The sequence below is a fragment of the Electrona antarctica genome, assembly GCF_951216825.1.
Source record: "Electrona antarctica genome assembly, chromosome: 1".
Lineage (NCBI taxonomy): Eukaryota > Metazoa > Chordata > Actinopteri > Myctophiformes > Myctophidae > Electrona > Electrona antarctica.
The window spans coordinates 35,020,128-35,046,097 of NC_136806.1; the positions used below are offsets into that span (position 1 = coordinate 35,020,128).

At 42.6% G+C, this 25,970-nt stretch overlaps 1 protein-coding gene across 1 annotated transcript in view; it reads right to left on the bottom strand.

The window, feature by feature from the left end:
* LOC306922571 (ATP-binding cassette sub-family C member 5) overlaps positions 1 to 25,323 on the bottom strand; it is a 47,687-nt gene extending 22,364 nt beyond the window's left edge. The window contains exons 1-13 of the mRNA XM_079500260.1: positions 25,078 to 25,323; positions 21,962 to 22,168; positions 18,678 to 18,833; positions 13,618 to 13,765; positions 12,453 to 12,686; positions 10,336 to 10,509; positions 8,801 to 8,948; positions 4,291 to 4,439; positions 3,902 to 4,009; positions 2,972 to 3,337; positions 1,400 to 1,471; positions 604 to 728; positions 431 to 503 (exon numbers count right to left, since the gene is read on the bottom strand). Of these exons, the coding sequence (XP_079356386.1) occupies positions 431 to 503; positions 604 to 728; positions 1,400 to 1,471; positions 2,972 to 3,337; positions 3,902 to 4,009; positions 4,291 to 4,439; positions 8,801 to 8,948; positions 10,336 to 10,509; positions 12,453 to 12,686; positions 13,618 to 13,765; positions 18,678 to 18,833; positions 21,962 to 22,140 (1,932 nt within the window). The 5' untranslated portion in view covers positions 22,141 to 22,168; positions 25,078 to 25,323. The remainder of the gene's footprint in view (positions 1 to 430; positions 504 to 603; positions 729 to 1,399; positions 1,472 to 2,971; positions 3,338 to 3,901; positions 4,010 to 4,290; positions 4,440 to 8,800; positions 8,949 to 10,335; positions 10,510 to 12,452; positions 12,687 to 13,617; positions 13,766 to 18,677; positions 18,834 to 21,961; positions 22,169 to 25,077) is intronic.
* Positions 25,324 to 25,970: the final 647 nt, after the last annotated feature.

Genomic DNA, 25,970 nt, shown 5'->3' on the forward strand with positions numbered 1-25,970 from the left:
ACAGGAGATAGGCTCCTGCCCTATGGGCCTCATGGCTCGGCAAGGCTTACTTACTCTTGTAAAACACTTGCGCAACATCAACTGAGGCAATCATATGACTGTAAATTAAATATCATCATGTGATAAATGACGTGGTATGGCATAGAATCCCATACTCGCCGATACCAGCATTTTAGTCAGTATCGGCAGCTTTTCCGATACTGGTATCAGTATTGGAACAACTCTAGAGACAATCCTCACTTTGCACTTCAGCTGACAATTCAAATTCTTGCACGCCGAATCTCCTGTGCTCATCATCTTTTGTTTAATTTTTGTTTTCATTGTAAAACTGTAAGCTGTACTAAATAACAGCACCTGCATGCTGAGAAACAAAGTGTTTGCTCCACACAACAACAACAACCCCACTGACGTGCAATTAGCCTCAGGGTACCTCAGTCATGTCTCCGTACGGTAGCTCTGCCAGATCAGGGACGAGACAGCAGGCCTCCAGGACAGCACTGTATCTGGGGATGGAAGAAGCACGGACGTCGACTTTAATGAGGCGACCAGTACACCGACTCTGCCTCAATACAAGCTAATAATGCTGGCTCATCATCATCTTACTTGTCTTGGTCGTACTTCCGTCCAAACACGATGTTCTCTCTCAGGGAGTTGTTGAGGATCCAGGCCTGCTGGGAGACGTAGGCGAAGGTGCCGCTGGCCACCACGTTTCCTGCCAGCAGGGTCATCTGGAACGGACGGAGAAAGTTAGACGGAGAGAGACACGGCCGAGTACAGAACTCTGTAATCTAGCTGTAATCGGCAAGGAGTGCAAACCCCTTCAACACAGAATAAAGCCTTATTTATGCTTCTTTGCTTGTGCACAAATAACAGATTTTCGGATTTTCTACTTTTGCTGCTGGTTTTTCAGGTTCTTTCCCACCACGTTCCCAGAGCCAGAAGGAGAATTAAGGACAGACTACAGCAGAATAAAGCTACATTTATTCTTTGTTGTTGCCTGAAAATAACTGATTTCCAGATGAATTAAGATCAATTTCATATTTTCTAAAACCCTTTAGACTAGAGTGACAGTAGTATACTCAATTCTATTCAATTCAAGGGAGTTTTATTGGAATGAGAAAAAGCATGTGTCAAAATATAATAAAAACAGTTGGGGAAAGTATATATAATTGGAGTGGGTACAGCACTGTGTAAACAGAGCTATGTCACATTACGTCGTTATGCATGTTATACTGTATATACAGGGTATAACGCTGTGTGTAATGGTAGGCATCCTTTGCAGTGCCTTTGGGACCATTAGCAGTATTTTCACTATTTTGTCTCAAAACTATTGAAATACTATACAAAAAAGGTTCAGATTTAAAATGCGTTTAAAGGTAGCAGTAGCATGGAATCTTACCTGTCCCAGAAGGGCAGATAGAAGGGAGCTCTTTCCACTTCCTACACTTCCACAGATTCCAACCAGCGTTCCCTGTGCAAAGGAAACCCAGAAGTTGTCTTAAGAGAGTGAGGCAGAAGCAGTGTTTCTGCAAAAAGTGTACTTGTTGTGCACAGTGGTGTAAAGTAAAGTAAGTAAGTACATTTACTCAAATACTGTACAATTTTGAGGATTTTTTGAGGACCTGAGTACCGGTATATCCAGTTGTCAGTACTTTTAGCCTACCTATACTTCACTACATCTCAGAGGCAAATATTGTACTTTTACTCCACTACAATTATTTCAAACTTTAGTTACATGCAATAACCACTTCAGCCCGATACATTTTATTCTCAAATAAATTTCACTTCAAGTCCATTTCGATGCCTATACTTTTGTACTTTTACTCAAATAAAAGTTCTGGACTTGTAACAGAGTACAGAGACTGGAAGAGGGCATGTGATGTCGAAAGATGACTCCAGGAACATCAATGTTTCAAGAGGCGTCAGTAGATGATCATGTACTGTATGTACACAGCTACTTTTACTTACTACCATTTAGACCTGAGGCTGATTCCAAAAGTGCCTTCTAAAGTTTTCTGAAAAACGTATTTATTCAAAAAATTACAAAAACATTATGTTGCTATACCCAATAGGGGTTCCTGTCTTGAAAGGTAAAACCCCAAAAGGGGTTCCCGTCTTAAGTAAAAAATCAGAGTACTTTTCCCCCACTGCTTGGTGTGCACCTAGCATGGGACTGTGGTTATCTGCAGGGTTTCATTTTCTGAGGGGGATCTATGCATCTGCTTTTGATATCTCCTCATCTGGTCATTTATCCTTGCTTCTGGCCAGACTTAATTAAATACATACATTTGCTTTGGGGAAAATGTAGACTGTCTGATGTGTTTTTTTGTACATAATGATCTGATTGGATTAAATTAATTAGATTTTTATTTTACTGTCCCCTTTGGAGAAATGTGTCCTCTGCATTTAACATGCCCTGAGGAGCAGTGAGCAGCCACCGTGCAACGCTCATGCAGGGACCAAGTCCAGCTATAATGCCAGTACCTTGGTAGTGTGCAGTAGTGTTGATTTTGACGGCACATTTTGATTAGTATTTTTAATAAAATTCCATTTAGTTTTAGTCAAATTTTAGTCATATGAAATGTTTGAGTTTTAGTCGACTAAATATAAGCATTTAGTTGACTGAATATACAATTGATTTAGTCGAATAAAATGTATTTTGCCGGTGCCTTGATGGTGCCGTAATGACTGATTTTACCCTTGCATGCTGAAAATAGTCAGTCTACAAGCTCATCGCATGTCACGTGATTCAAAGTTAAACACTTTCAAGATTCAATGTTAAAAAAAACCAGATGTACAAGCTAACAGCTTGTCACTTGTGGAAGCTGCAAGCTTGTACATCTGCCATTTTTGAACATTTTCAAAAAATCTTGAAACTGATTTAGAAGACATTTTGTAGAATCTGCCTCAGGTCTTAATGGCTTCAGAAAATGTATGCCCCTCTGCTTTATTGTACAACTACAATAAATACCCTCTTGATGCGCAGGTCGATGCGGTGCAGCGTCTTGTGCAGAGGCGGCCGCATGCTCTGCGTGGATGAGATGGTGCTCTGTGGACTCTCCTGCTCCATGTTGGTGAGCAGGCTCTGGCCATTGGGGCCCTCGCCGCTGCCCTTGACCTCCTCCGCGCTGATGTACAGGCTGAGCTTCTCCCTGCGCAGCACCCGCTTCATGCCGCCCGCCTTGAACGGCTTCTTGGGTGGCGGGTTGGCCTTCGCCGCCGCAGGAGGTGGGCGGGACTTCTCCCACGCCAGCGTGGCGTCCCGAAACTCCAGCGCGTTGCACGGGTCCTCCGTTTTGGCCGTGACGACCTCCCGGTCGTCCATCATGAAGAGCCTCTGCGGAGACACAGGCATAATTATATTATACGCCAGTCAGGCTATGGAAAAACTATGACTTGAAATATTTCAGAAATAGCTAAAATAGTAGATCTAGACAGATCTTGCAATGCAACGTGTTGTGAGCTTGTAGATCGGCTAATTTCGCTACTTTTGGGGCAACACTCTTGTCTCTTATATGACAAAGTGAGGCATTTATTTAAGAAAAACATATCAAGTTGAAATATGGAGATACAAGGTTACTGCCTGACAGCGCGCACACACACACACACACACACACACACACACACACACACACACACACACACACACACACACACACACACACACACACACACACACACACACACACACACACACACACACAAACACACACACACACGGTAGCGGTATGCAGAGAGTTCTCTGCTCTGACCTTGGCAGAGAGGCTTGCTGACTCATGGCTGTGGCTGACTGACTCGTCAGGATGAAAAAAAAACGTCTCACACTAACATGCGACCTTTACCGAAATGTCAGCTATACACCCAGGAAATGACCGTATCAGCACTCATCTGCTCGTCGTACCTGAAATCGCTTGACCGCCACTGCACCTTCGGACAGCGATCTGACCGCCAAGGGTGTGATCTTGAGGGCAAAGGTCATGGAGTTGAAAACTGCGACCACGGTGAAAGCCTGGGATGGAGTCCGAAAAACATGAATATACAACACAGCAGGATATACGGTACATATGCGAGAAAGCCAGATTAACAATTTACACCCTCTGTAGCCTACTTGTACTTGGGTATGCTCTTTTTTCATTCTACAACAAATCAAAATAACGATATTTCAAAAGTCAAAGTCAAAGTCGTACGATTCTTTTTTCCATTAATAATTGAATGCTATGCTCCTCTCTAGTGCAGGGGTGTTCAACTTTAAAAAACGTTAGGTTTATACTTTATATAAATGTAAAATACCTGCGCTGCAGTGAGGTCATAGCCCAAGGCCATGTGTAAGGTGAAGGTGCACACGCTGGCTATCACCACGACAACTGGAGCCACGCCAATTGTGAGGCTCTGGACCACATTGGCCTTCTCCAGTATACCCTTCTCTTCTGAACGCACCTCTGGGGGAGAGACAGGAGGAAATAGATCAATACTGGACCACATTAGCCTTCTCCAGTACACCCTTCTCTTCTGAACGCACCTCTGGTATGGGGGAGAGACAGAAGGAAAAGGATCAATAATGAATTGCATTTTCATAGCGCTTTCCAAGTGCTCAAAGCGCTTTACAATGGTTCGTTCATTCATACATTGGGAGGTGAAGCGGCGAACAGTCGACGCCAGCGTCCTCACTTGTAGATCTGCTATTTTCAAATGGCCAAAATGTATATAGGGCTGAAGTGGGTAATGTATGTCTTGTAATAATTAGGCATGCAACGATTCACTCAACTCACGATACGATTCGTATCACGATATGAGGTTCACGATACGATTTTTCTTTTGTGTTTTTGGGGCTCCCATATGTGTTTTCTATCCCCACAAATAACCAATTTTCATATGGGTGTTTTAATGGAAATTGCTCTCAGGAACAGCTCAACTGATTTTGGCCTCATTGTGATGTCATCAATGTCACCCTACTTTGTATAATTCATCCCTCTCTTCAGTCTTCAGTTCCAAATTCGCATTTCCACTTTGTTTACAATGTCCGCCATTGTTGATTTTCCAAGCTGGCATGGAATGGAAACAAGCCTGGTTTTATCTAGCATCAGTATTATAATGACTCAAATATTAAATAATCTGCATATCAGCACCCCCATCACCTCAGGACATTGTATTGTATTGCAGCTAAAACTGCTTTCAAAGTCCAGAAAGAAATGACAAGGACTGGTTATATCAGAGTGGTGATTGAGGCTTAAACCATTAGAAATAAGTTTGAGGGACATAGACAATATGATATTAAATATTACAAAACAGTTTTAAAAGGCATGTTATTTCTGCTTTAAAAAAATAAAAACACTTCTACAAATCAGTACTTCTCACACTTTCAAGATGTGTCCAAAAATTTCAAAAAAATTGCAGATGTACAAGCTTGCAGCGAGGCACGAAGTGACTCGCTGTGAGCTTGTATACGTGTTATCTTTGAATAGCCAACGCTGAAATCTAAAATGACACAGATGCTTTCCCGGTTTTAATGGGTTATATTTTTTACCACCGTTTTGGCAAGGACTGCCCTCCTCATGCGTGATTGGGAAAAACAATGACCTAACAATGCACCCACACAGGTTTTAAAGCTGCATTGTTCGATAGGTGGCACCGAGAAAATAACAAGGAGAATTACGCAACAAGCCCTTTGTATTTCTAAACAAGGGCTCTCTTGCCCTCCACTGTGACACCTCTCTAGAGACCTACTGATATATTGGTTTTGGTTAATTCTATGAAAAGGTTATTTCAGTTCAGTTTGCTCATAAGCTAAATGTTCTCAAATAGAAACTTTGATCAAATCTAAGTTTTTCAAATTGATTTCAAGATTTTTCAATTTGTACAAAATATTGCACCAGCTGAGACAACTCAAACAACCAAGCTACTATTGGCAGGCAGACTGCTTTGATTAGGCCCTTTGGGGTAGATTTTAAAGAGGGATTATCAAACTTTTCCAAATAATGCTGGCAAGGGTACAGTGACAGGAGCCCCAAGTCTTATAGGAAGAGCTTAAAGATGGACTTTAAAACAACATTCTGTACAAAGACAGAGAAAACAATAGCCTGGAATACAGACTGATTGCTACGTTCTGCGTTTGTTTTGTTCTCACTTCATTTCACTGTCTGGCGAGCCTCCTACCTCCGTGCACAAATGGGAGAACAACCCACGGCTTCCTGACCTGCCTACGTAATGGAAATACGATACTGGCCACCACAAGCACACACTGATCAATACATATATTTATATATTATTTTATTGAGGGGCGCTAGCCCCTCCAATGCCTGGCTTTGTGTGTTACGGCCATGACGTCATGTGTGTAGCCATGTTTATGGATACACAAATCATCATACATGTTCATCACACCTCATATCACTTCACACGAGTGTGATGTTTTTATTTGCTTCTCGCTTTCTCTTTTAGAAATAGAAATATAACCTTTTTCCAAATATATTTCAAAACATTGGTAATTGCCGTTTTAGGACTCGCACTGGACCCCCAAATCTTGTATCAATGATCAGGCCTTGTGATTTTCAAGACTTTTGCAAAATGCAGCTTAAGTGGCTCTGTAAGCATTCCCCACTTCTCTTCAAGCAGCAACAACATTAGAGCCACCATCAACAAACACACAGTGGACGGAATAGCAGCAGGTTGCACCCGGGAAGGCTGTTCACGGTGTGAAGAGAAGGGGACTTTGACTGGCTTGGTCTGGGTGGTCAGTGATGGAAAAAATATATATATATTCTTTTTACTTAAGTAAAAGTATCAATACTGCAATGTAGTGCAATGTAGTTACAAGAAAAAGTCTGGAATTCAAAATTTACCGGACACATTTTTTATCATTATCAAAATGTACCTAAAGTACCAAAAGTAGAAAGTTATCATTATGCAGAATGTCCCACTTCACACGTTTTCAAGTGCACTTCCTACATGTACACCACTGCTGGTGTACACACACACACACGGGCGACACGCCACTACACACACACACACACGGCCGATATTGGTTAAATGTTTCGGGACATTTAATATCGCTGAGATAGTTTATTTATTTTTGGACAACAATGCTTATATGAGATCATTTAAAATGAAACTTCTACGGCCCTGGACCAGGCAGGGGATGAGCGAGTGACATCAGGACTTCGGTAGAGATTTCACCGTCTGTCCGCTCCGCTGTAGTGCTGACATAATGAAGTGACATTATTCCGGTAGAGTGTCGCTTCTCGCCTTGGCTTTAAAGGGGCATTCCACTCATTTTCAACATTTTACTATGTCATTAATGTACCTTAGAGCTGTTGTGTGGAAATAATAAAAAAAGTTCCCCCATTCTGTGTTTCCTAGAACTAGAGGTCTGAAAAAAATCATTAACATGGTGAAACACATCTTGATGATGTCATCAAGATGTGTTTCACCATTTTTCACCATTTTTTTCATAATTACAGTTCTAGGAAATACAAAATGGGGGGACTTTTTTATTATTTCCACACAACAGCTCTAAGGTATATTAATGACATAGTAAAATGTTGAAAATGGGTGGTTTTCCCCTTTAAGGCGTCTTACTGGTTGATATCATTCGATTCGTTTTGCAGCCCTAGTCCCAAATACATTGTGCTGGCTGCATTGCATTGCATAAAGCTCTCAATGGTCTCGCACCTTCCTACCTACATGACTGCCTGCCGAAATATGTCCCAAACCGCCCCCTAAGGTCTTCCACTGCTGGCCTGCTCGCTTTGCCTAAAAAAAATGGCAACTAAAAAATACGGGGAAGCAGCTTTTTGCTTCTACGGGCCGACGGCGTGGAACAAACTCCCACTGTACCTTCGACAGGCAGCCTCTGTAGACATTTTTAAAGCTCAGCTCAAGACCCACTTCTACACCCTTGCTTTTAATTGATTTATTTGTCTTTTTAAAAAAAATATTATTATTGTTATTCATGTCCTCACTGTATTGTTTATGCCCTGCCTTTCTTTTCTTTTTTGTGTAAAGCACTTTGAGCTGCATTTCATGTCATGAAAGGTGCTATACAAATAAAGTTTTATTATTATTATTATTTATTATTATTATTATTATTATTATTTATTATTATTATTTATTATTTTTATTATTGTTCCCCCAGTTCACCGGACCAAACTCAATGCATCGTTTTAGTCACCACATGGCAGCAATGTGAACTTGAACTATCCGACTCCTTCCTAACACGTTTCCAACATAAGACCGCCTTTGAAGACTATGTGCATTACTGCTTGGATGCCGGTGCACAACAGTCTCACGGTCCATTCAATCAGCAGGGGTATAATATGGTCATCTGAGCAATTAAAGATAATTGAAGAAGGCACTGTAACTCTCCAGAGTTGCTGGACCTTAAGATAAATGATCAATTAATTATCATATCATAATAATTGGTAATCCCAGAACTGTGGTGTAATGAGCCACCTGGCTAATTTCAAAGATGTTTAAAAAGTGGAAGATTGTGGAAAACGGGAAGGCTTAACCAGTGAGAGATACAAATGGATTTAGGGTCAGGGGAGCATTGTCGGCTCACTCTGGGGACAAGTCTAATTTCATGTGATAAATTGATGATTTAGCACTAAATTGCTACAATGACAGGAGGTCCAAATTAAAGCAGACCCTCAAGTCAGAGGATGCAAACAATGGAGAACTTAATAAAAGCAATAATAAGCGGTATGACTGCAGGCCGCACCACAAAACAGGAAACAAGTATTGTGTCACTGTGTGTCATGATATTGCTGAGTTCAATGGCCTTGGCAGCGAAACAGCAGCCACTCACTTTGGATGTTGTGAGCGAAAGCGTCCTCCCAGCAGTACATCTTGATGAACTTTATACACCCCAGGATCTCGTTCATCAGCCTCACGCGCCGATCGGTCACCGTCACACACTTTTTGCGGAAATACGCTGTCAGCCGCGACGCAAGCATCTGTCCAGACGAGAAAGAAAAGGGGAATGATGACACAAAAGAAATGAAGTGTCTGGTGGGGAAATGAGAGCAGACACAGTGAGATCAACTAATCTGTCTCTGACCTGCCCAGGAGGGATGAATGCCTTTCTCATCAATACCAAGGTCTATGACTCTCACTCCCTGGCTGATTCTGGGTGGTATTTAAAAGGAGCCGAGATTGATTGCCTCTAAAACTCACATATATATATTTTTTCTTTTCAGACAGTTCAAAATAATATGAAGATTTGTAGGAAAAAGAGAGAAAGGAGCGCATCTGTGAGGCTGGAGTAAAAATCCCTGACAAAGTGCTCTTTGATACAAATGGGTGATACAATTGATTTGCAAAAGAGAGAAGAGACCATGCCAAATTATATAGCCTTTAATAGAAGAAAAATAAATACACTAACATGTTGCGGCAACAATGCCTTCATCAGGGTGACTAGTGCAAAGACTTGTACTCAAAGACAAAAGTAGTTGAAGACAAAACACGACTGTTTTGATCAACATTCTGCCTTTCCAAATTTCAAAGCTATACTGTAACTAACTAAGAATAGAATACAAAGAGCATAAACAAGGCTACATGATTTTCTCTGGTAATTAAGGATAGACTAGAGCGGTGCCCGTGGGCACTGGCCTACTTGGAACGATGCAAGTTGGAAATGCATGCCCACCCAGTTAATATATCTGTGCCCCTTTTATGCCCATATATGAAGTTCTTTGTCAGCCAGGCATGCCCAGTCTATGCAGATGTCAAAATGTCAGATCCTGAGCCCGGGCAGAGGCTTTTGTGCTGGTTCTGGTCAACGGTGTATCCGATGGACTCGATACCAGGCACTGCACTCCCTGTGACGAATTTGAAGTCGGTGGGGAGAACGGTTCTCGAGTTACGTGGATTATAGACGTACGTATCTTCATATTATTGGTCCTCACTAATGTCCATCATAAAATACCACAATTATTGTCTACTCAGTCTGTGTCTCATAGGAGGGCTGTGGGCAGTTCAGAAACCCGTCCACCAGTGACATCATCGGTAGGCAGTGTTTTTTAACAAGATTTTTTTTAAATATAGATAGATGGCTTCCATTATTGAATTTCAACTTTTCAGGAATAGAAAGCCTGCCGTTTCTATTAGCTTGGATTCCCCATTGATGATGTCACTGGTGGACGGGTTTTCTGAACTGCCCATGGCCCTCCTATGAGACACAAACTGAGTAGAACAAAATTGTGGCAATTATATGAAGATACGTTGAAAAGTGGTGAAGTGGTCCTTTAATAATATTAGACGTACGTACAGTACGTACGTTTTTCCGAAAACCTCTAAATGGTCTAAATGGGTTAACACAGGTCACCTCCTCCTTGTGCTCACCATGACCGGGTAGAAGATGATAAAGATGGCTGACCCCACCAGGGCAGTGGGTCCTAGGAAGTATGCGGTGTAGGACACGCCCAGTATCCCCACCAGCGGACCCCCGGCCAGCAGGCAGCCCACCGACACTGCCTCGTACAGCCGCTGGCCGTCACTGGAGCAGATGTTGATCAACTAGGTGGAAAAGACACACAGCGACACACACCATTTACTCAACATATGTAGCAAACATCTGCTCTTAACCAGAGGGATATGGCCCCCGGAACCCCATTAACCCTGTTAACCAGAGGGATATAGCCCCCCGTAACCACATTATAACCCTGGGCAAAGGAAAGGCTGTTTTTAAAAAGGAAGCTGCGACGTCTTACACTCAGGACATTTTAACAAGACATTAATAGCATCTTAGATTAAATGATAGATTTATGGTGGGTGTACCTTACTTACTTTTTCTTTTTCAAATCAATTCCCTAATTTGAATAATGACATTTTGAGTTTGTGTAATACATTTTATTTATTTATTATTGTTGTCTTGGACCCCAGGAACATCTGCTATTATAAAATCGGCCTTAATGGGTTACTGTAGAGGGTAAGTGGTTAAAACGTTTACAGGAACACCATGACATTATCACTAAGGCAACATTACAAAGGTAGGCTATACTATACACACGTGTATAGTAGCGTGAATCAGCATTATACATAATAGGCAACATACAATAATTCCTCAATTAATCCTAATGCATTTAGATTTCTGACTTTCTGAATTCAGATGCAGCCACTGCCAGTATACATATCATGCAGTATTACTGCAGCTGTAAAGCTAAAGAGAAATCTTTGGTTGAACCGTGAGAACGATTAAGCTTCATGAGCTGTATAAATTCATGTATAAATGAAAGTCATTAACAGCAGCATTTCACTTCATTATAATGAATGATGAGAGTTAACAGTCGGTCAAACTTTTTTCTACCCTCTTTCAGACATGAATTCTATGCAACCTGCTGTCGGGGTACCGATTAACTGTACGGAGAGATTTGCATTTGCAAAGGGCAAAATTATCATAAGTGAAACCAGCATGGTTTGTACTATTACCTTCCTTTAAATTAGGAGATGCATGATGATGGTCTAATCAGATTTACAGTCTGTAAGTCTAGCTGAAACTAGCAGGACTGAACTAAGAAAACCAAAAGCACACTATTGCAAGATATTTACATAATTAGCCTATGCCTATTATGCAAAACGACATGGTTGTAAATAGTTCTACATAAGGGAGACCAACAACGGTCATGTGTCTTTCATTTTTTGACAAATGATCACATAATTACACTATCAATCATGCTAAAGATCTGTTAATGTTGTCTTTTAGCACTATATAACGCCCCTAGAAAGAGGGTAAAATATCTTTATGCCAAATGCATCATTGGTAATGATTCCATATAGAGCAACTGCAGAAACTAATTTACACCATAATGGATTTATAAATAAAAAACTATTAAAGATTGCAAGAACATTAAACCATCTAGATTCACCCATACACTTATAATTTTACTATTACTTGCATTCAAACTAAATCTGAGAAGTCAAGATCCACTGCACCACCATGCAGTGGTGAGAGAAGTACTCATATTTGCTACTTAAGTAAAAGAAGCAAAACCACAATGTAGAAAATGTAAGTAAAAATCCTGTATTAAACATTTTGCTTGAGTAAAAGCACAAAAGTACTTGCATCAAAATGTACTTAATGTGTTAAAAGTAAATGTACTTCCAAATGTTGTCAAATCTTTTTGAAAATAGCAGTTCTACAATCTCACAATGCATCGCGATGCAACACGCTTTGAGTTTATAGATTGGCTATTTTCAAATACAAATGCATACACAGCCTATGTGCCCTAGAGCCACATATTTACACAAATATATACTTATTAGGTATACTATACTTAAAGGGGAATATCACTAATTTTCAACATTTTACTATGTCATTAATATACCTTAGAAAGTGGTTTAACAGTATATGCAATGAAAGCTCTACCATTACAAAAAGCTATACATGCACCCCCGGCCCTCTGGTGAGGATGGAATGATCCGGTGTGATTCTGGAGCACTCAGTGCTGTTCTGCACCCACCTCTCCGACATTGACGTCCTTGGTGCTGCGCAGACGGAGGATTTTCTGGAAGGCAAAGGTGAGCGCGGCCCCACGGATGCGCGCGGCCGTGCGGTAGTTGATGGCCCACATGAAGGCCAGCGACCAGGAGCGTATCAACTCCGTGGAGAAGATCCCCGCTACCAGGGACAGGCCGTACGGGAGCCAGCTCTCCGTGCTCTGAGAATACTCCAGCAGGGCCCGGATCAGCAGGGCCTGCATGGGGAAGGTGCAATGAGGCAGTATGGTGGCAAGGGAGGTAGGGAGGGGAAAGGGGGAGGTAGGGAGGGGAAAGGGGACCGGGAGGTAGGGAAAGAACACTCGTAGAAGGAGATAAATGAAGAGGTGAAAAGGAGAAGGATTAACATGTCGACTAAGGACCCTCAAAATTACATGAATTTGGCCGCAAATGTAAAATGACACTTAAACGGTTTTAATGGGTTAAGGAAGATGGCACTGACAGGGAGATGATGAAGCATATCAGATGTGATCTGAATTAATAACAGAGGCATGTGAAGATTGAAGTAAGATTAGGGCCTATGAAAAAAGACCAAAAGCACTAGAAACGTTGACAACTTGTGTAAAATGTCCAGTAGGATTACGATTAGATTAAATCTATATAATAGATTACAGAGCAATCTATACCAGGAATTATCAGTCAGCATACCGGTACCCATTGAATTGTGTAACAAGTAAATCCAGTTAATACTATTAGATCTGGGAAGCTGCTCGCACCCGTACCGTGCAGCACTCACACATCAAAATAAACAGCCAGGGGTGAGAGGAACAATGGGACTAACCCAATAATGCTCCGACAGGAGAAGTCCAAACATAATTACCAATCAACTTAAATTTTGATTTGATTAAAGAAATCATATCATATTGTATATCAGTCATATTGGTACTTTCAAGCTCTGTTCATTTCTCGACTGTCTGAGGTGGCACGAGGGCAATTTAGGAGGGAAATATGCTACGCTGTGTTTTCATTTCAATTTCCAGACCAGCGTGAAATGGGATAAAGCGATTTTCAGAAATCACACTTGGACTTGGGACTCAGAGTCTGAGCCAGCCGTCCGCGCTGAAAAGGCGCATTAGCCGAATCAGCAGAAAGATAAATAAAAGAGAGGAGGATTTGGGCGCTACTCACGGGCCCCACAAAGCCTGCCACCATGGTGAGGAGGAGGGAGAAAATGGCCACCAGCAAGCGGGTTTGGCAGAACCTCAGAACGACTCTGGTCAGGGATGCCCCCTCTCGCCCTCGTCTTTTTAGCTCGTCGTGCCACAGAGACTCCAGCCTAGCCCGGGATGACAGAGATCAGCAAGAGAGGAGAAGAGAAGGGGAACCCTTTAGCATCCAAATCACTCTTAGTTAGCCAGCATTAACCACATGAATCTTTCTCAGTGAAACCAGCTCAGTGGCCTTGCGGTCAGAGTGTCCACCCTGAGCTGCAGGTCAGGGTTCGATCCCCGGCCGGGTCATACAAAAAATGGAAGCCAATGCTTCCCTGGCTGGCACTCTGCATCGGGTGCATATGTTGGTTAGACATACCAACAGTCTTACAGTCATTAGTCAGACAAAGCCTTGCTGCGGGTTAGAAATCACCCGTGCTGCGGGTTAAAAATCGCCTGTGGCTCCCGACATGCGTGGTGAGTTAAAACTAATCTGTGCTGCGGGTTAAAAATCACCCGTCGCTTCCTGTGACGTTAGGGTTAGGTTAGGGTTTGGGGAGTGTGCCACAAATATCATGTCCAGGAGATGTACTTTTACATCAAGCTGCCTCACGCTACAGAAACAGGAGATAGGCTCCTTGCCCTAACATGGCTCGGGAAGGCTTACTATTACTACTACAGTACATACATCCTAGCGTCCCTACCCTGGGGCCTGGGCATGTCGTAATAGGCAAACATCTTCCAGGAATAGAGGATCTACAAGTTTAGGTGTACAGTACAGTGTAGAGCTGTGTTTCCTAGAACTGTGAATCACAACAGCTCAAAAGGTATGGATGACATAGTAAAATGTTGAAAATTTGTGGTAATGCCCTTTAAGTATAGACTAGGGTTTCGTGTAAATATGTGGCTCTAGGGCACATAGGCTGCGTATGCATCCATCAATAAAGGCAGAAAAAGCAAAAACAAAAGAAGAAAAAAAGCCAGAAAAGTGGAGTAAAAAGTAGGCATACAAAATGTAAAGTAGTATAGTGTCTCGGCGTAATACTCGACGTAAAAGTACCTCAACAAGGTTAGCTTAAGTACTTTACTTAAGTACTTTCCATCACTTCCCCAATGTCTGAGTGCACAGCTTGAATCACAGGAAACTGACATTGCAAAATGGTGCAAGATTTCCATGGTGGAGGTAACAGCAACGTGACTTGACTTTTTTTTAATGTTCAAGTCCTAAGATGTTAACAACTTAAACCCTATGGTCTGAAAAACGTCATTTGGCCTGCCGCCAGAGTCCCTCAGGGCTCTATACTAGGCTAGGTCCCCTATGGTTTTACTCTACACTAAATATCTTTGCTGAAAACAGCCCATTTACAAGCTCACAACAACACATCACGTTGTAGTGTCTGCTGGTTTCACCAACTGTTTGCCCGGGAACAGGGAAGCTAGGTTTCAAGTTGTTAAATATGTATTTATGAAGCTATTTTAACAACCAGGTTTTTGTCAGAACCAGTGTTTACAGAGAGAGCACACAGGACACAAATAAGGATTGAACAAGAGATACAATCAAGGGCATGTGGGCAAGCTGCACAAACAATCTCAGTGTGTGAGTGTTTGTGTGACGTGTGTGTACAGTATGAGGCCAAACGAGAAATGCTTCACTGTCAAACACGGTTTGAGCTGTCTCACAACAGCAAATTCCTCTGACTTGGACTCGAAGCGGTGTTTTCAAGGGAGTGCTATAGCCAGGCGGGTACATCGCATTCTTACCTCGCACCTCACTGTGCACTCTCAAGTGTCAACTCTCCCAGGAGGATTTTCAAACCGCCCCCTCCCTCCCTCCGTCCGTCCGTCCCTCCCTCCCTCCCCCATCTGCCCATTTTACTTTGCATCGGGGTTGCATAACTGTCCCCTGCTATGTAAACACAAAAACCCTCCCCACTCCACCACCACAGCTACTCAGCAGTGTTGTTCATGCATACCATCACTTTCCCGGGCCATGCCACTCTGACTGGTTTGTGCCTCAATGTTCTTTCCCCCTTCCCCTCTCCTCATGGGTCACACGTATCATCATGGCCTCTCGCCAGAGATGTGAAACAGAGCATCATTCACAACTCTGTCACCACCGGCAAGTACAAAAGCGAGTTTCCCCCAACGTGGGGCCGCTCCCCCTCGGGCTGTAGAGTCATGGGTCTGTATAATTTGCAGCACGTGAGTAATGGAAAAGGCACCGGAAACACAGGAAACTGTCTCATAGCACCTCTCTGACAATATTAATTAATATAAGTCCTTTGACTCCTTTCCACAGGGAGTTATGAGCTATGACGTTTCTCATGGTGGTAGACTGGCACAAAGACGTTAAGTATAGTGGCTTGATGTGGCCTCACACTGGTACATGCATGGTCACTGAGTGTGACTGAGAATGTCCCTGTCACTGTCTGTCCCAGCCAGGTAAGAAGAGCTTTAATGACATAACCGCCCAGCAGTCCAACACTAACTCTCACTGTAAGCTTTAATCCCTGCTATTCTTAGCAGCCTCACCTCCAGTCCTGTCACACCTCCACTGTACTGGGAAATAAAGACAAGATGTTCATCAATTAGCTCTAATGCATGCACATGTATGGATGCACACACACACACACACACACACACACACACACACACACACACACACACACACACACACACACACACACACACACACACACACACACACACACCCACACCCACACACACCCACACACACACACACACACACACACACACACACACACACACACACACACACACACACACACACACACACACACACACACACACACACACAAATAAATAAGATAGACTGAATGATAGAACTGTGTTGATCCCGAGAGAGATTCAGTTGCCATAGCAGCAGTACAGTAAGGATGAAGCAAAGATACAGGTATGGATCAGGAAGAGAGTACAGAAGAAGAACACGTAGTTGGGTAACATTAGAGGATAAACATCCTCGTACTTTAACTAAACTTTTTGGATAGTATATCCAGAAATGTCAACCTGAACGGCAAGATTACATGGAGCGAGTGAGGAGAATGTTAAAGTATGGTCTAGCATTGCAGATAAACTTAAAGATATGATTTAAGCTGTGCGCACACAGTGGTAAGAACTTTGCACATGTGTATGCCCTGCTTTTCGTGACATTGATGGTCCTGGGAGGGGTGGGTCAGTTTGTTTTTCCTTATTTCTTTTCTTGATCTTTTGTTGTGTTAGTTTTACATTGTGTAGTCTATGTAATGTATCTTGTTTTTGTTTAGTTTATTTTATTCATGATGCCTGTGATGATCGGGGATCATATATGAGTGTTATTGTTGTGAGATATTATGAATAGCCTTTGTATGGGCATATTTATATTTACTATAGAGTTCTCACATTGTTATCGGCTACACAGTACCAGTTGCCTGTGTTTTCCCTAATCCTCCGCAGGTGGACTGAGTGATGATTGACACCTAGAGAAGCTGGCCCGTCTGTCAGGGAGTGATCGGCCCTGACTGGATGTCGGTCTAGAGTGGGAGTGCTCCTGATCATGGCTCTCCCTACTCACCTATGCTATATCAGTCAGTCTGTTCCTGGAAGGCGGTGGGGAGACAGGCCGGAATCCTCTCTCTCCCAGCCGCCACACTGACTGTGGACAATTGCCATTCTGTTTGATATTTAGTTTTGTCCCTTCGGAAAGGACTCTTTGCTCTTCAGTTGTAGTGTTAATTTGTGTCTGTTTGCTAGGTATCTTTTCTTTTTAGTTTGATTTGTGTTCTGTAAAACATTCGTTATTTCATTCTTTAATTCATCTTTATGTAAATAAATATTCGCATTTTGAAGCTGGTTTCCTGTCGATCCATTAAATGTTACACTTAATTACCCCTAGACATATTGGGTTGTAACAATGCCATACTACATAATTGTATTGTTTCTGTGATGAATACAAATAATTGATAACAAAAAGAAACAGAAGAGGATAATCACGCCAGATCATCACAGGGTTAAATATTCAGCACACACAGACTAGCAGACACAAAAGCAGGTGTCACACACACGTGTGTCTGGAAATCCATAATTCTAAGTAATGTGTGTTGTTTGCTCATGCATCCTGTCAGAGGTGTCGATCCGAGAGCTTGTCTTCACTTCAAGTCTCTTGGCTCGGGACCCCTGGGGTGATGGCTTGTAGCCTGTGCCTTTTGTTTGAGTTTAGTTCCTGCGTGACACACCCAAAGGACATTCCCACCTAAGAGAAAGTGGATCAAAGGGCTAAAGTGATCTACCTTCCAGGGAGTGGTCACAGGCCACAGGTGGTCACAGGTCACAGGTGCGCGCGCACACACACACACACACACACACACACACACACACACACACACACACACACACACACACACACACACACACACACACACACACACACACACACACACACACACACACACACACACACACACACACACACACACACACACACACACACACACACACACACAGACCGACACAAGATAATCCCACCCAAGCATATCAAATTCCCACACTGACTAGTGCCCCAAATACTAAACGTTCAACCTTGGCCAGACACCTGTTTTACTGCTGCTAGACTGCTGTCTATGTTAGAGCAGCGTTATCACCACGTTTGTGTAGGGTTGGTGTAGACAAAGTAGGTTACTCACTATTTGATTATCGGAAAAACCCCAACTAGAAAAAGTGCCCCTCAGGGCACAGGTCTCCACCAGGGCAGGTCATGCAGGTTGTGGCCTGGAGACAATGAACCTAAGTGTGAAGATATGATTGCTGAACTTATATTGCAATATTGCCTCCAACCATAAGTACCACTCGATTTATTTGCCAGGGGATTCAATTAAAAAAAATATCCCTACTGTTGACATAATAATTGTGTTATTATAAAAAGACACACATTTGCAAAAAATAGCTGATCTACAAGGTTACCATGTGCTCCGGTGCAAGACTGTAATAGGGGTCATGTGCTTTTAACAGTTACAGTACCAATGGCGCCATGAGTGACCTCACCTTTGGCAGTTAGGTTCGGAGGCTTCATGGCAGGACACCCCCCAGACATCGTCTATAGACAGACTGGATGCCCTGTAGGACTTCACTGCCAGCGGGGAGAGCCAGTGTAGTGTCATGAAGGAGAATAGGCCGGCATTATCAACTGGGTGCTGATGCCTAGGAATGAGAAAAGAGTTATAGGAAAAACAGCGTGAATCGCCTAAACCTGCAGACAGACACACAGAGGTGCTATGTTAGGACAGGTGGGACACGCCGGCCCCTGGGAGAGAAGTGCGAGCCTCTCCTCGGCCAGGTCGATGGAAGACGAATCAAGCCCACAAATGTCAATGTTTGAACAGCCATTTGCACCCGCTTCATAGAAATCTGAGGGAGCAGCGAAAAAGAAGTTCAGGGGTGAATTTATCAGGCTGCTCAAACACAGGTCAGGAGCTGACTGTGAGGGATACGTTCCCTTCCCGTATCTGGGCTTTCTGCTACAGTACATAGCAGCCAGGACATTGGCTTTAAGAGCAACAAAACAGACCTGTCATCTTTGCTGTGTGAGTGTCCATCTGGCTGTCTGCTTATCCATTTGTCCGTCTGTCTGTGTGACAGTCCTCTTTCTCTGCATTTCTTCAGTATATTAAATTGCGAAAGTGTGCAGTAGTAGATCTGGCGGAATAGGAGTCGCAGAAATCGCAACAGTAACCACCACATCTCACCACCACATCTAACCGCCTCACTTGCCTTCTTGTATGACTAATTTAGGAGAATCAAAAATACTGTTGATGACAAAACAACCCAGCACTCGCCAGCAGTCTAACACTAACTCTCACTGCAAGCTCACTTTTAGCAGCCTCACACCGAGTCGAGGACGTTCTACCATAAATGTAGTACATCTTGTAGAACAGGAGTTGCAAGACTGCTTGTACTGTACTGTACTGTATAGCAAAGGTCATTCAATGTGTGCATTGCTGGAATTGTGAGTCAAGCGACAAGTTACCTCCTCCTCCTATCTGTATTTAAAGCCTGGATAGACACAGGCACGAAGGAGAACTTATACCTGTTGCTTGTGGCCCCTAGAACCTTTAGGCGAAGGCCAGAAGGAAGCAGAGTAGCAGACTGAACTCAGAGCTGAGGGGATGAGAGTTGTCCGTACAAATGGACTTGGTTTTCTTAAGCACCTGTTTTTTAAATACTTGGACGTGGACTGCGGTCACGTGTGTGTTTATTATTTGTTATGATTAGTTTTGTTATGAGTAGTATGATGTAGTATATATATATATTTATTGGTTAATATTATGTATATATTTATGAGGTAACTGGTGGTATTGTTGTGGTATATTATATATATATAGACCTATCTGTGATATCTCTTATTATATATATATATATAACTATACATCTAGTAGACTTGTTATGAACCATATATTGGAATAGAGAGCGCCTTCTATTATATATGTGTTCTGTTCCACTTCAGGTTGGATTGACTGTGTTTACCTTGTCAGTGACATCAACGAGGGGCCGGCTCTAGCCAGGCGTCTGATCAACGCCTGACTTCCTGATTGGCTGCCGGTCACGCACACTCGATGGCCATGAGTGCACTGTTCTCTACATAGTCAGTCTGTGTCTGACAGCTCGCCGGGGAACATCACTATGGTCTTCCTCCGACCCGCTACTATGTATAACTGCTAACTGTGAAAACTACCTTATTGTTTAACCCATTTGTTCCGAACGCCCTTCGGAAAGGCGTTGTTTCTTTATTGTATTTTTGTTTATTTGTTTATGAGCCGTTATTGTATTTACGGTTTATTATATATATATATTTATAATAAAACCTCGTATTTGATCATGGTTTCCTGCTCCCCCTTCTTATGTTGCCTACTCATTTTACCCCTAGACATATGATTTGTAACAACTTGGTCTAGACTACTGAAATGAACTCCGGCAATCTTTGAGGCCGTTCTCACAATCCTACCAAGGTGGTTTTTGTCATTTATGTTTAGGTTTCCATACCAACAAATGATGGCGGAGGAGATAACTGACTCAATAAAAGCACTGTAGTATAGTTTCATTAGGGATTTATTAACCTGAAATTTGGCAAGCTGCCTCAAACAAAAGAGACGTTGTTGACCTTTCCATGCATGTCTCCCATGGTTTAAGTTGGTTGCTGTAACCTACAGTAGCAAACATTGGCTTTAAATGCAAAGAAACGTGTGTGTGTGTGTGTGTGTGTGTGTGTGTGTGTGTGTGTGTGTGTGTGTGTGTGTGTGTGTGTGTGTGTGTGTGTGTGTGTGTGCGTGCGTGCGTGCGTGCGTGCGTGCGTGCACACAGCTTACCTGTTGACATTTGCCAGGGGCTGAGTTTTATGGCGGCAACACACAGATGGTTGTGAGTTTGTTTGCGTTTGGGATATTTGACTTTGTAAACCCGTTTTTGGAAATTGCAATAAAAATAAAGTGTATTATTATTACCCTTATTAATAATAATAATAATTGCGACCGCAGGTCGCAGCCGTGCCCGGCACCCGGCGAAAACTAGAGTTCTCAACAGGCCCGAAAATGAAGGCCCAGCCCTACCTGGGCCCTCATCAAACGCTGTACACTCAAGAGAATAGGGACTTTAAGCAACGACTGTTTTCAGGACGGCTCCGCTAGGCGGAAGTACGGGAGCTGTGACGCCGTCGCCGTAGCTGTCAAAAGTGTTAAGCAAGCAGCGGTCGGCACCGGCGACATTGGTTCCCATGGTGACGCGTCTATGCAGCATGTGTCAAACTTTTTTTTTAAAAACACCACATCGCGCGTCAGCTAACTTGCCGATATTGCTTAATTCTTACATGCGCTGGACATGATCAGCAGTGGAAAGAGGAAGGCGCTGCATGGAGCAATCTGTGTTGTTCTAAAACCGTTTTAATAAACATGGTTAATATGACATATGGTTTTAGTGTTATTTCTTCATTCAGGGCATGCCAACACATTACACAGCATAGGAGAGGTGATGGAGCAATTGGTGTAAATGTATGACAGCTATAATTTCAATAAACATGGTTATGCCATGGTGTTGTAGACACTACGTGTAAGTGTAGGTTCTCCCGTAGTAGAAAGGGCTGCGACGGAGAGCAGGTTTATGTATCGAGCACTGATCCATTTCCGGTTGCCATACCCGACTGCTTCTCGCCCTCAGGCGTCTTACTGGTAATATCTAGCTGTGTCTGTCTGACCGAGCCACAGAGCACCACCGTGCGGTTATTGTTGGTTCTAAACATCTGTTTCAACATATTTCCCGTTAATTGCCCGCAGCCTTACTTGTGGGTTATTCTGAAGGGCTTCAGTAGCTGCAGGCTATGCCGGTAGCGTCCTCTCCTCTTGGCTCCTCTGCCCGCCACCGTGTCTCCCTCCTCTTCCTCTGGGTAAGGCAGCATTTGTGGGGAGGACAAGGGCAGGCCCTCCACCCGACCAGCTGCTTCCAGAGCATCAGGGTACATGACTGCACTTTGGAAAAGTTACGCCAATCTGTCACCAAGAAAACATGCACGCGCACACACGCACACGCGCACACACACACACACACACACACACACACACACACACACACACACACACACACACACACACACACACACACACACACACACACACACACACACACACACACACACACACACACAGTTGCAAAGTATTGTCAAGTATACCACAGTATGTAGGCTACATGGCAATTAGGAACAGATTGTGCCACCAGCCCACCAATGGTGTCAACTCAACAGTGTAAAGCAATAAGCAAGCATTATTATTATAATTTTAAGCCCTAGCTGAATGTGAAGTCAATTTGCCCCTTTTGTCTCCATTAAGCAAACACTTGCATTTTTGCTGAATCACCCTCTGAGCTCAGGGATTTGAAGTAAACTCTGTTCAGAGGTCGCGGCCCCCTCCGTATCGCACACACAACTCTAAGTGCTTATCTATTTTAGGACGGCCTGTCTGTGGCCTCAAACTGTTTGGAAGCTTTTTAGAGCTGGGTGACATTTGAGTCGCCGCCGTATCCTTGCATTGTCACCAGTGTTGCCAGATTTTGCTAGAGAAATAAGCAACCACATCTATGAAAACAAGCCCAAAAGAAGTAACTATATGCCACATGAGCACTTTAAAGTTTAAACATATACATTGCTTATTTGAAAATAGCAGATCTACAAGCTCACAACACATCGCATCACGGCACGTTGTGAACATCTAAATCGTGTAGAGCTTGTAGATCTTGAAATAAAAACATAAAAACCTTTTTTATTTTTTAAAGCTAAACATTTTGAAAATGTTTCGAATATTTTTTACAACCTAAATCTGGTATGATGGTCCCTGGCACAAAATATTTTTTATCTGGCACCAATAAATATTAATGTGGGGATTCCTTGACATGAAAATGTTTGAGAACCACTGGTTTCAACAGCATTAGGAAACAAGCCCAAATAAGAATCATTTTGCAAACAAGCCCAAAAACCTGCAATAAAAACAAGGCCAAAGTCACTTATAATAAGCAGACATGGCAACACTGATTGTCACTGATCTCTTCTGGGGGAGTGGGACAGTCCAGGTCAAGTGTAAAGAAGGAAAACGATATGCACATCCCAGTTTCCGAATACCGTGCTGGACCCAAAAAGTGACCAAATGAAGAAAAAAGTGGAATGTCCGCACACGATATAATTCTGCTCCCGTCATTTTTATTTCAACCTAAATACAACAACGTTTCGCCCCTGAACTTGAGAAAGCCCCAGATCGTGTGCGGACATTCCACGTTTTTCTTCATACAGTCCAGGTCAAGGACAGTGTAGAGATGTGTTCATCGGGCCTGATGAATGGGGAAAAGATAACCCATCTACAAGATACAAATTGTGTTTACTTGCCAGGAAGGATCATTGTGTATTATGACTTGCAGGCTACGATTCCTTTTTCATAACTACCTTACAAGTCCTTTATGATAAGTTTAAAACATTAAAACCTAGGTTATAAAATTATAGTAAAATAAATTATTATTATTATTATTATTATTATTTAAAGTTTAAACCGGAAGATTGATCACTGTTTTTTTTAATGATAATTATGGACCTACTTTAAAGTATAATTTGAACAAGCTTACACAGATCTGCTATTTTCGGAGGAAGGTTTTAAATAAATAACATGTGTTGGCATGCCTGAAATAGGGACGCCAGGTTGAAAGGTACTAGGAATGTGACCTCTGACAATGAGACAAAAGTGCAATCCAGAATGCCCAGTGGAAATCTGGGACAGAAGAATATAAGAACATTTGGCACACATCACATGCTCTGCACTCTGCAGACTGAGTGTCATAATAATGAAACAAGCAGTTATTGTTGCAGGGCTTTCGTGCTACTGGCACCAATAGTTAGAATGATATTTTCTTCTACCACTCTTTGTCATGTGAAGTCTGGTATGCATGAGTTTTGTGCACTTTTTGGGAACACTAGCAAATAGCTAAAGTTCCCTTGTTCAGCTAAAGCAGACTGTCAATATACTGTATACTGCATTCTAAACACAACTTCATATTTACAGCCTATATTTCAACCTGGTTGTGCAAACCTGACAGACGTTTATTGGGAGGAACTTGAGAAAGGGAAAACATAACTCAAGATGCTTCAAGCAAACGGACCCTGAGTCACCATTCACTGAAAGAAAAGTAGTAGTAGTGGCTGTGGTTCAGGCTTGGACAGTTTGTATGCACTGTCCATAGAGAAATTGTAGGTCATGGTTTGAAATAAATAATTACATAAGATAACTGAACAAAAGTTGTGAGAGCTGAATTGGAGCAGACTAAGTTAATAATTTTCACTTATGCACACTTAAACTAGGTGATCACACACCTGGGTAAATTAAACAAAGTGTTTGTTTACCCTGCATTTTGACCTTGTTATCAGTGTTTCTGGTAAGAAATAACAAAACAAAACAAAAATAATAATACGGATTAATGGATGTAATGTAACAATGTATGTAATTGTATGTACATCATTGACCATGTATTAGCCTAATTAATATCTCCAAAAGTATCAAAGCTATTGGCTGTGATATTACATGCATTTCCTGTTCTACGGCTTGGCTACAAAGCTGCAGTGCTTATATTTGAGTCATTAATCATCACTATGTGTTTGTTTACTAAATATCGTCCCACCTCAGTATATCTCCATACATGGGCCTACTGTAACTTTACATGTCCACTTTAACACAGTAGGGCGAATAGGCCGTCAAGAAAAGCTCCACAAACATGATTTTTCTTCGTTCGACATGTAATGCGCGCAGGCGGCGCAGTAGTACATCTTGTACATCAGCCAACAACAGGAGTTGCAAATTGCAATAGTCCACCCTCACTGTCTACCATAAACTTCACTACAATGTTTACTTATTCAAATGTCACTTACATGCGGGTCGTCGGCGCGTGCTCTGCTCGGGTTGTCAACTTGTCAGTCTGGTCTGTCTCCTACTCTCCTCACTTCTTTTAGATGACTTATTTAGGAGAGTCAGAATGCGACACGTCACGCCCAAGTTCTGTCATTACACTCTTGTACACTTTGAGCAGCCAGTGTGTGTGTGTGACTGTGTGTGTGAAGTGAAACACAACACAGCCTCTTCTTCCCCTAACAGAGCCTTTGGGGTCTCTCTTTCAGTCTCACGTGTCTCCTCTGGTTTAAGTTGGTGGATAACTCAATTCACCTATAGCACACACGAGGGGACGGGATTCCCACAGATCGGACACACGTCACAGCCGGCTCGACCAACCGGGCCGTCGCGTTGCCCCGTCGCCATGGTAACGTGAATAGTAATGAGAAAGTAGCGCTACGCTCTGATCACACTGTACATGTACAGTCTAGCTCTAGCAGAGAGCCTCAACTATTGTAGGCTACTTCAGTAGCAGCCTTTTCCACGTTTAACCACGTCACAACTAGTTTATGATAACGACAATTAGCTAGTATAAGGATTAAAACATACACGTCATAAAATAGGATGAAAAACAACCTAACTTCTGTTCAAAACCAGTGGATCGATTGATGCGGTTTTGGATTATACTTTTTTGTTAGATGATCCTACTTTAACATTACCAAGGGATTTACCAACAACATCATAGGAGATAAAATGAATTTCAGCAGTCAACGCTAGCTTTTTATTTTTTGACAAATTTAGAAAACCACTCTGACAATATTCCCTTCCTCAATGCTCCACTAGGAAGCAAAGAACGGTCATCAATGACAGCAAACGTATGAACTGAATCATTATTTGCCGCCCGCTTCGCGCTCAAAAGGGAATATCACGACTC